Below are 11,988 nucleotides of genomic sequence, written 5' to 3' on the forward strand. Positions count from 1 at the left end.
AGAGGGACCCATTAGAAAATCCTAAGATAGACTAGAAAATTGATTTTTTAAAAAAAATAGAAGAAGGCAAGAATAAATCACATCCTTGTGAGCCTGCAGTGTACTGCAGCTGCCAAAAAAGCCAACACAGTCTTAGGCTGCATTAACAGAGGGATAGAATCGAGATCACATGAAGTGTTAAGTACAGCTTTATAATGCTTTGGTAAGACCACACTTGGAATACTGCATCCAGTTTTGGTCACTGCATATAAAAAAGATGTTGAGACTCTAGAAAGAGTGCAGAGAAGAACCACAAAGGTGATTGGGGAGTGGAGGCTAAAACATAGGAAGAACAGTTGCAGAAATTGGGTATGTCTAGTTTAATGAAAAGAAGGATAGGGGTTACATCAGGGGTCTTCAAACATGGCCCTTTTTATTGAAAAGTTTTACAATACATTTTTTTAACAAAACAAAACCCCTCCCGACCCCCTCCCCTCTCCCCAGCCCTCCCCAACACCACCCTCCCTTCCCCCTCCCCCCTCCCCAACTTCCCAGAGCTCAATACAGGGTATAAAAATACAAACAATCATAGTCTACCTTATGCAAACAACAATAAACTATTAAATCTATCGCACTTTAACTCTTATAAAATAACTACAAGCAATATAAATATCACATCAATACTTATTCAAATGCTAAATGAAACTTTTTAGTCCCATATTTATTCTGGATATAATCAGTCCATCTTCTCCACTCCACAATATATCTCTGTTGCGGCTGGTCTTTCAAGTACACTGAGATCTTTGCCATTTCCGCCAGGTTGGAAACTTTTAAAGTCCATTCTTCTATAGTCGGCAGTTCTTCCTTCTTCCAATATTGCCCTACTAAAAGTCTCGCTGCCGTAATTAAATTCAACATCAGCTTAGTGTCCACAACAGTAGTATCAGTAATAATGCCCAGTAAAAACAGTTGCGGACAAAACTTTATCCTTTTCTTGAATATCTTTTGCATGTTCCACCAAACAAACTTGGCCCTTTTATGACTTGTGGACTTCAATTCCCAGAATTTCTCAGCCAGTTTGCCTGGCTGAGGAATTCTGGGAGTTGAAGTCCACAAGTCATAAAAGAGCCAGGTCTGAAGACCCCTGGGTTACATGATAGCAGTGTTACAATATCTAAGGGGCTGCCACAAAGAAGACAGAGTCAACTTATTCTCCAAAGCACCTGAAGGCAGAGCTAGAAGCAATGGATTGATGTTTTGGCCAAGAAAACTACACCCACTTGCTTATGAAGTCACCAGCTCAGTTAAATCATACCATTTAATTTGTCTTTCTCAGCTACAAATCTAAGCAGGATTTCCTGGGTTTGGGGGAGTGTCTGAAAAATCTAAGGTAGTTGACAAATTAGGAAGGGTTCTTGTGTGAGGCAGTCTGAATGCATTGATAAAATTCACAAGTATCTCTTTCCATAATTAGGCAGAGTGAATTAGGGTTGCACAAAGCTTTGCCGTGATGACACCACTTCAAAGTGTGTTCATAGAGCTACCTGCCCCCACCTATGTTGCTTTGCAAAGCAAGATGGCTCCGAGACTTCCAGGAACAGAGTTTGCCTCACCCCAGCTTTCTCAAGGCTGCTAGTTTAGAACTCTCAGACATTAATGTGTCATGAAACAATAAGATTTCTTTGCAAGTTCAACTGAAAGTCCCATTGAGCACTTGCTCTTGTTCAGCACAAAAGTACACTTCCCTCCTGTAGACATGACAATTTAAACCCATTGTAGTTGCTTCCCAACCCTCCCACATTTTAGCTAATATTATATTGCATCTTGACATCGTGGCCTGAGACATGCTAACTCTCAGCTTATTTCTCTGTGTTGGAGAAGGTCAAGGGACAAATGAAGACTGCATTCTTCAGAAGAACCATTTTGTCATCCTGATCATCTCTCAGTGAGGTGAACTCCATAGTCTTGCCATGAAGCACACAAACAAAAAAAGCCTTTTATCTTGCTTTATCTTGTCTATTTTTAACAGGCATTCTGGACAAATATCCTTACCATAAAAATGGATTGAATACATTTGTAAAAAAAAAGCAGATCCCCTTATTGTACAAGAAAAGCATATTTGTCCTAGATAGGCATGCTAAGTTTCAGTTATCTGAATTTTCCCATTAGCTTTGTCATTAAAAGGACACAAGGACAAAAATGGAACATGGACACTCATTTGTATATAATAAACATTTTATTATTGTAAACAACCCAAGACAAATATTGTTGGCCTATGTGCTTCCTGCATTCCTACTGACTGCTGTAGCACAAAGAGAGAGGTTGTCTGAAATGAAAAAAAGATTCCATTTTTGGTTTTTACTCTCTTCCTCCTCCTCCTCCTCCTCCTCCTCCTCCTCCTCCTCCTCCTCCTCCTCCTCCTCCTTTTATCTTAAAAAAGACCAAATGCCTTTCTCTGTTTTTAGGTATGTTGCCTGCAAGCAGATAATGAAAGAATTTACTGCAGACATTTTCCTGACTCCTTTTAGCTTATCAGATGTCAGATTGCAATTATTCCACAGTGAAAACATAATTTGTTCTCTTATCATAAACACACGCACTCAAGTCCATGTTTATATACATATGCATGTGTGTGTGTGTCAGTTTATTCAACTAGCTTCTGTTAACTATTGCTTTTAATTTTGAGATATTTGAGAAACTATATTTTTTTCTCATCCAAATATTCCCTGCAAAAAAACTGTATGTGATTTTTAAAGGGGGGGGAGGAGGCATGAAGGCAGGCTACTGGCATCCAACCATTCACGAACAATTTATTTACTAACAGATAAACACTTTGTCCATGCTCAATACTGACAACAGATCTTTGCTCTTTTCATAGGAGTCAAGCCTAAAGCCTAGCTATGAAAATAAAAACAGATGTAAAATCAGTGTATTGCATTTCTTCAAATGGATGTGGCAAGAAGTGAAAAGCCATGAAAAAAATAAGGAAACAAAGAAATAAACAACAGTTCCATTAACCTAGATACAAAGGGAAAAGGTGGGTGAGAGAAAAAAAAATAGTTGCACATATCATGTAGTGTAGAAATGTTACTGATGCTTTTATTTAAATCTCAGTTTTACATGAAGAACAGGCAAGTAGCAGGACTGGAATTCATATTTTGCAGGCAGATGATCCTAGCTTCATTTCTTTACTTGGTAAAACCTTTGCATGAAATTCTGAATAACTACCCAATCAGCATTGGCATATGCTAGAGGAACTGGTCCTGCCCAAGGCAGTTTTGGAATTTCTTGTGTAGTGAATCAGTCTAGGAAATGTTATGTGTTGTGTCATCAGTCAGCCTACAATTTGTGTCCCTGTCAACCCCATCACAATTTCCCAATAACTGCTGGTCCAGGTTCATGCATGGCCCAACTTGGTCTTTGTCCAGGTTTTTCTGAGACTGAGACCTCCGTCCAAGCCCCTCAGATGCTCCCTCAAAAAACTGAGCAATGAAATTGGCACCCGAAGTCTTAATGAGATTCCCAGCAGCAAAGACATAGAGCACTGGGTTGATGCTGCTACTCAGGAAGGCTAAGGCTGTGGCTCCTGCACGCCCACTCTTCCAGGCCTGTCCCAGTCGGTTTGCCATTTGCCCCGAGGCTAGATTGGAAGCCACCTGGATCATGTTGATGATGTGGTAGGGTATCCAGAGGACAGCGAAACAGATCACAATGGCCACGATCAGTTTCTCAGTCCGAGCCCCTTTTCTCTTTCGTACTCCCCTGAGGCGGACAAGAATGGCTGAGTAGCAGCCAACAATAATGGTGAATGGAATCACAAAGGCCACCACGGTCTCCATGGTGAAGTGGAAGATGGTCAGGCTCTTCCTGGAGTGACAAGGCTCACAAATGAAATGTCCCCGTGAGGGTTCCTTCAAGACTTGGCGGAAGAAGAAAGCTGGCAGAGAGAACAAAATGGCCCCCAGCCAAATCCCTATCAAGATCTTGACCACCAGATTCTTCTTCCGGATGGCTTGGGAATAATAGGGCTGGTTGACTGCCAAGCAGCGATCTGCACTCATGAGAGTGATGATGAAGATACTAGCAAACATGTTGATGCAACACAGGTAGTACACTCCTTTGCAAATGGCCCAGCCAAACAGCCAGTTCTTGAAAATAAGGAAGAGGACGAAGAAGGGTGTCAGGAGAAGAACCACTCCATCTGCCACTGCCAAGTTTAGGACCAGAAGGCAGGTGACTGAGCGATGGCTCGGCTTCATTTTCCAAAGGATGCTCCAAATCACAAAGAAGTTCCCAGGTAGCCCAATCAGGGCAGCCAGGAGGAGAAACACAATGCCAGTGATGCTGGAGGTTGAGGAGCTCACGAGGGTGCTGTTTCCCGATGTCAGGAGGCAATCATTGGTGGTAGCGTTCAGCAAATGGAATGGGGGTGCCCTAGTAGGAAGGAAGATATGGAGAAGTTTCAGATGCCAAGAGCTGGATTATGCTTGCACCCCACCACTAAACTCAATTTTGTTTCAACATACTGTTTTTTAGCAATAGCAATAGCACTTAGACTTATACACCGCTTCATAGCGCTTTTACAGCCTTCTCTAAGTAGTGTACAGAATCAGGATAGTGCCCCCAACAATCTAGGTCTTCATTTTACTGACCTCAGAAGGATGGAAGGCTGAGTCCACCTTGAGCTGGTCAGGATCAAACTCAGCGCAGTGGGAAGAGTTAGCCTGCAATACTGCATTCAAACACATCTCATACTGCATTCTAACCACTGCATCACCATGGCTCGCCCAGTTGCAATGAGCCAGAGATAGACTTGGTCTCACAAGTTCTAAGCTCTGGGGCATGTTGACCATATTTTTTACTTCTGTTTGCTTTTCTGATCACTGCTACCTCTCATATTGGCTTCCTTACCCAAATGAGTGATCTCTGGTTGCTTCTTGAATTTTGCCTCCATACCTTTTACCTTTTTGGGGGCAGGACAGTAGCTCAGCGGTTAAGATATTAGGCTTGTCAGATGGAAAACTGATAGCCCAGGTTTGAGACCCAAGCACCACAAGACAGGATGAGTTCCTGTCTTCACCCCAGCTCCTACCAACATAGCAATTTGAAAGCATACAAAATGTGAGTAGATAAATAGGTACCACTATGGTGGGAAAGTACCAGCTCTCTGCGATGTCATGCTGGCCACAAGACTACAGAAAGTGTCTTCGGACAGTGCTACCTCAATGGCCTTGAAACAGAGATGAGCACCGCCCCAATAGTCGCCAATGAATAGCGGAGTAAAGTCTGCTGGGACTCCTTTACCTTTTTAAAATCCTGGCTATTGCATGTCAAGTAGCCATGAGTTTCACTACCTCAGAAGGTACTGTGTGACTAATAAAGGAGAATATTTGTAGCTCAGGGTTGACATGAGGGGTCCTTAGTGCTCTCTGAGTTTGGTGGTTTTCTTGCAGACATTTCATTACCCAGCTGCTCCGCGAGCTGCATTGGCTGCCAGTTGTCTTCCGGGTGAGATTCAAGGTGCTGGTAATGACCTTTAAAGCCCTACATGGCATGGGTCCGGAGTACCTTAGGGAGCACCTGCGGCCGGTATCTACTTCCCTCCACCCAGTTCGCTCCCACAGAGTGGGCCTCCTCAGGGTGCCACCGGTCAGAGAGTGCCGACTGGTGGCCCCCAGGGGGAGGGCCTTCTCTGTGGGTGCGCCTGATCTGTGGAACCGTTTACCGGTAGAGCTCCGGATGGCCCCCGACCTTCGCTCCTTTCGACGTGATCTAAAGACCTATTTGTTTGAACAAGCCCGCCTGGTCTGATGGGTTTTGGGATTTTATTATGTTTTTATGTATTTATCTGTTTTATTGGGCATTATGGTTTAATCTCTTCTTAATTTTTGTACTTTTGTATTTTAGTATTTATTGCCCTGTTCACCGCCCTGAGTCCCTCGGGAGAAGGGCGGTATACAAATTAAATAAATAAATAAATAAATAAACTAGGTAATATCATCTGTGCTAGTAGTGATAGTGGCTGATGATAGGTAAAGGTAAAGGTAAAGGTTCCCTCACACATGCATGCTAGTCGTTTCCGACTCTAGGGGCCGGTGCTCATCTCCGTTTCAAAGCTGAAGAGCCAGCGCTTGTCCAAGGACGTCTCTGTGGTCATGTGGCCGGCATGACTAGACGCCAAAGGCGCACGGAACGCTGTTACCTTCCCACCGTAGTGGTCCCTATTTTTCTACTTGCATTTTTACGTGCTTTCGAACTGCTAGGTTGGCAGAAGCTGGGATGAGTAACAGGCGCTCACTCTGTTACGCGGCACTCGGGATTTGACCCGCCAAACTGCCGACCTTCTGATCAACAAGCTCAGCGTCCTAACCCACTGAGCCACCGCATCCCTTGATGATAGGTAGTCATCAATAGTGACTAGCACTGATGATGTTACCTAGTTTGGGTAATGAAATGTCTGCAAGAAAGCTAACAAACTCAGAAAGCACCAAGGTACCATGTGAGGCAATAGGCATTCTATTTCATCTTGTTTGATTATTTCTCTGCCAATCATTTGCATTTGACAGCTGCGGAGTTCATTTACCATTTTCTCTCTATTTTTATTCTCTTTGTCTGTTTTCTTCATCATTTGACTAATAAAAACATACCAGATCTCCTTTCTGAAATCACTTTGGTGTTCCCACCTACAAAAGATGTTCCAACAATTTTCTGAGTTTGGTATCCTTTTTGAAATAAAGCAATCAAAAAAACCAAGGATGGTGTTCCACCACTTTAGCATGCATCAAGCAGGAAAGTCCTTACTAAACCTGGTTATTTAATTTTCAGATTCTTTCCTCCTAATGCCTGAATTTTCCATAGAAATTTTCCATTGAGTGGAATGTAAGTCTCTACCTTTCTGCATCTCTCAAGTCTAATGCACAAATAAGTGATAACCCTAACCAGAATCTGAATAAAAATAACTTCTTTCTTTCTTTCTTTCTTTCTTTCTTTCTTTCTTTCTTTCTTTCTTTCTTTCTTTCTTTCTTTCTTTCTTTCTTTCTTTCTTTCCTGTTTTTTTTCCTTCCTCCCTCCCTCCCTCCCTCCCTCCCTCCCTCCCTTCCTTGTGGAATTTTGTTTTAATCTTTTACATGTCATTGCCATTTCATTATCATTATCTATAAATTAAGATTAATTGTGCCTGCTTGGATAGCAGCATAGACCAACAGACAGGCAAACAGATAATTATTTTCCTGGGTTCTTATCATACATTTCTGCTAATTCCTTTCCTTTCCAAATTCCCAGACAGAACGATTCAAGGATTCCCCCAAATATCTCATACAATGGGACTGCTTCTTTACTTGCCTCAGTTCCCTTCTTTTTCCTGCTTGGGAGTGCCACTTATACCCCCCCACCCACCCCCAAGTGAAAATACTCACATGGGGGATAGCCATCCACTTCAAGTCACAGAGGGGCCAGTGTCTCCTGTCTTCGCTGGATTAATGCCTTCATACCCAGTCCTTTTTCATGCAAAGGTTGCTTCTTACTGCTCTCCCTTTGCTTGTCTAGACTGGAAGCTGGAATGAGATTGAGTAATGGAAGAGCAGGGGAGTGTCAGGGAGGCTGGCTCAGTCTGCAGGCACGAACTCACACCCCTGGCTTCTCCAGGGAACCTCCAAGTTGGGACTTGCTGGAGGAAAGAAGACCACACCCCTGGCTTTTCCTCCTCCAACAAGTCCCAACTTGGAAGTTGAGCGTGCATGTGTTTCCTTCTTTTTCTTTTCATTTTCCTTCCTTTCTCTTTCGGCCTTAGCCTTCTGCTAAGCTGTCAACCTTCCCTTCCTGTGTCATCCCTTCATTCTCTCTCTGCCTTGCTTGAGAAGGAAGGGACTTAAACCACAGAGCTTTATCTGGGGGAAGCTGATAAGCAAGGTCATCAAGCATGCAGGCAAGCATTTAGCTGTCCTTCCCTCACTGCAGTTTACACGATGCAGTGGATGAGTTTTGCTAAGTTTTTGTTGTTGTTGTTGTAAAGGACCAATGCTATTTTTTAATGCCCTATAGCAGTGATGGCGAACCTTTTAGAGACCGAGTTCCCAAACTGCAACCCAAAACCCACTTATGTATTGTCGGGTGCCAGATGGGTGTGGCCCATTGGGTGGGCGTGGCCCATTGGATGGGTGTGGCCCATTGGGTGGGTGTGGCCCATTGGGTGGGCGTGACCCATTGGGTGGGCATGGCTATTTGGGTGGCCATGGCCATGGTGGTATTGGAAGACTGGGTGGGACTAAAAAGTTTAATCAATCAATTCCAACTTTGCAAGATCTTTTTTTTTCCCCACGAGAAGTTGAAGTTGATTGATTGATTGAACCTTTTCTCTTTTTTTGCACACAGCAGCAGAGGCCTAAAGTGAAAAGGTTTTATAAAACCCAGCTGAAGGCCTAGGAGTGGGGTGATGGCGCATGTGCCCACAGAGAGGGCTCTGCGTGCCACCTGTGGCACGCGTGCCATAGGTTCACCACCACGGCCCTATAGATACAGTGACCGTACATCCTTTATTATACAGAAAGTCCCTTATTTCAAAAAGCCATCCTTTGGGGTTTCTTTATTGTTTTTTTCCCAAAACCTCACATTTGTTCTTTACAAGTAGTCCTCAACTTACAATTGAGTCCAAAATTTCCATTGCTAAGTGAGACATTTGTTAATAGCAATAGCACTTAGACCAGGACTTTTTAACCTTTTCACCCATTGTACCACTTTTAGGATATGGCAACATCCGAGTACCACCAGTTGCCTAGCAAGGTGTCAAAAACTTGGAAAAAAAAGGAAAAAAGTACAGGTAGTCCTCGACTTACAACAGTTCACTTAGTGACTTTTCGAAGTTACAATGGCACTGAAAAAAGTGGCCCCCAAGCCACAGCCAAGCAAGACACCCGCCTGCTTGCCCAGCAGTGCTCTTCTTCCTGTCTGAGGTTTTCATTGTTTTGAGCATTTCTGTTGAGGATTGGCAGTGGGGGGGGGAGTGTTTGGTTTTTATTCCCCCCCCCTCCGTCTGCTGGGTGGTTGCAGCAGGTTTTGGTCACTTCACATGACCCTGGGACACTGTGACCGTCATAAATATGAATCAGTTGCCAAGCATCTGAATGTAAATAAAAAACCCTGGATATGCTGAAACATTCCAGCTGATCGGCGCTTCTTTTGGAGCCTGGTGCTGATCCTGGCACTTCCGCTGAGCCCTGACAGCCCTGCAACTCCAGCCATCTCTTGGTCAGGCTTGTGTGGTGCTGCCACCGATTCAGCTCATTCCCCTCCCCCGTTACCACTTTTCTAGGATGGTCACGTACCACCTGCCAGGTACCAATGTATCACAGATGGTACCCGTACCACCGGTTGAAAAGCCCTGACTTAGACTTATATATTGCTTTAAGTGCTTTACTGCTTTACAGTGCTTTACAGCTCTCTCAGCAGTTTACAGAGTCAGCGCATTGCCCTCAACAATCTGGGTCTTCATTTTACTGACCTCAGAAGGATGGAAAGCTGAGTTAATCTTGAGCCGGTGAGAATCGAATTGCTGATCAGGCAAACTGCTGGCAGTCGGCAATCAGCAGAAGTAGCCTGCAGTACTGCATTCTAACCACTATGCACCATGATTAACTGAGTTTTGCCCCATTTTACTACCTTTCTTGCCACAGTTGTTAAGTGAATCACTGCAGTTGTTAAATTAGTAACACAGTTGTTAAGCGAATCTGGCTTCCCTATTGACCTTGCTTGACAGAAAGTTACAAAAGGGGATCGTGTGAGCCCGGGACACTGCAACCGTCATAAAGATGAGTCAGTTGCCAAGCATCTGAACTTTGATCATGTGACTGTAGGGATTCTGCAATGGTGCTACGTGTGAAAATTGGTCATACATTACCTTTTTTCAGAGCTCTTGTGACTTCAAACAGTCACTAAACAAACTCTTTTAAGTTAAGGCCTACCTGTATTTGGATCGTTGAACTTTTAATGTACAAGTGGAACCAATTTATGCACAGTGTTTCCCACTGATGTGAAAAATATGGAAATGGAATTGTCTTTTTAAAATAAATTTATCTTTACTGTTTGATTTTAGATATTTTTTATTAAAATATGTATCTTTACTGTACAGTTTTTCTTGGTTTTGTTCTTGAATTTTCCTTTGTAAAGCAAAGTTATAAGCATAAACATTTTCTTTTCCTTATGAGCTTCTTTCAGATTTGCCATTTTTCAGATTTGAAAAAAAATACCAATACTAATAAGAGAGGCCATGAACTGTTTGCTACCAAGAAGTTGATCAGTCACAAAGAAAAGCTGAAATAAAGTGGGTGATCTAACAATTGAAGGTCACCTGAAGATTTGAAGTCCCCTTAAACTCTGCAGAAAATAAGCATATTTTGAGGTAGAAAATGGAAAACATGTGAGGTATAAATAGGCCTGCTGGTAAAAAATAAAATAAAATAAAGTTAAAATATGCCCTTCTCTCTTCTGCAGTGTTAGCTCTGCTTTCATGTAGGATCAGCAATAACTTCCCATTTTGCCCTTCTGCTCAGCAACAAAAACACATACCGTACTTACACAAACAAAAATGCAGGCCTTAGCTGCCAATAGCTTCCCGCTCCTGTGCTAAGTCATTGTTTGCTTAATCCAGAGTTTCTGAAACTTGGCAAATTTAAGATGTGTGGACTTCCACTCCCAGAATTCCCCAGCCAGCATGTTTACCAAGTCACAGTGTATAGCAGGGGTCTTCAAACTTGGCCTTTTTAATGACTTGTGGACTTCAACTCCCAGAATTCCTCAGTCAGGAAAGCTGGCTGAGGAATTCTGGGTGTGGAAGTCCACAAGTCATAAAAGGGCCAAGTTTGAAGACCCCTGATGTATAGGTTTACCGAATCATTCTGATTGAGAACACTAGAAAACAAATTCTCATTTAGTGCAATATATACATTTACACACAGGTTTTTTATTTAATTATTTATTTTTTTCCCCGTGGGCTCTTCTTCTTCTAAATTTAGATCACCATAGGCTGTACTTTCCCCTTTATTGAGAAGGAGTATATGGAGCTGCCAAATTTTATAAGGGGAAGGCCATACTGGTTAAATTTGTGTCTGAGCTGGCCACAAATGCGCTGAAAGTTTTATGTCTCTTATCTCAAAGGCTGAGCCTGAATTTTATTGAAGTTTCAGAAGTAGAATGAGTATTATGTAGCTACTGTAGTTTTGCAGAGCTCTTGGGCCAAAAAGTGTTAACTTAATGGTACTCATGAGGGAGAAAAACAGAATAGTCTTGACCTAATTAGAAAGTCCATCCTCTCCAGTGAGCTACTTCAGGGATCCCCAAACTTGTCCACTTTTAAGACTTGTGGACTTCAACTCCCAGTATTCTCCAGCCAGCATGAGGAATTATGGGAATTGAAGTCCACAAGTCTTAAAGTGGCCAGGTTTGGAGACCCCTGATCTACTTCATAGCATTGGCATCATGCAGGGGGCTTCCCAGCAAGGAATGTTAGCTACCTCACTCCCCAAAAAGCCACCTGTGAAGTTCCTCCCCAAATTTATTCCTTTCTTTGAAGAAAAGTCTCCAATGTCATTTTTATTTTCCTCTTGAAGGCAGGATGCAAACGAGTGGGTTTTACATTGGATCCTAAATCCCATACAATCCCCTCATAAACATATTCAAGTCCATACACTGTAGATTGGCCAACTTTCCAAGATGAAATGGACAATCTTTTCATGACAGTGAATCTAACTGGAAACTACAGTTAGTCCTTACAACCATTCGTTCAGCCGCTGTTCGAAGTTGCAACAACATTGAAAAAAGTGACTTACAACCAGCCCTTGCACTTACGATGGTTTACCCCATCCCCACAATCATGCAACCAAGTTTGGGTGCTTACAACAGTTGCAGCATCCTGGAATCACATAATTGTCATTTGCTGGTGTAATTGCTGACTGCCCAAAGTGTGATCACGTGACTGGGGGGGGGAAACCAACAGAACATCGAATCTAGGTTGTAAGT

At 42.9% G+C, this 11,988-nt stretch overlaps 1 protein-coding gene across 1 annotated transcript; it reads right to left on the minus strand.

Annotated features, from left to right (window-relative positions):
* Window positions 1-2,408: 2,408 nt before the first annotated feature.
* LOC308676027 (leukotriene B4 receptor 2-like) lies at window positions 2,409-7,707 on the minus strand. Its single transcript, XM_081341733.1, has 2 exons — window positions 7,395-7,707; window positions 2,409-4,413 (listed from the first exon to the last, which is right to left on the minus strand). Coding segments are annotated over exons 1-2 (1,131 nt in total). The 5' UTR covers window positions 7,397-7,707; the 3' UTR covers window positions 2,409-3,284.
* Window positions 7,708-11,988: the final 4,281 nt, after the last annotated feature.

The sequence above is a fragment of the Vipera berus genome (genome assembly GCF_964194415.1).
Source record: "Vipera berus genome assembly, chromosome: W".
In the NCBI taxonomy this organism is placed as follows: Eukaryota; Metazoa; Chordata; class Lepidosauria; order Squamata; family Viperidae; genus Vipera; species Vipera berus.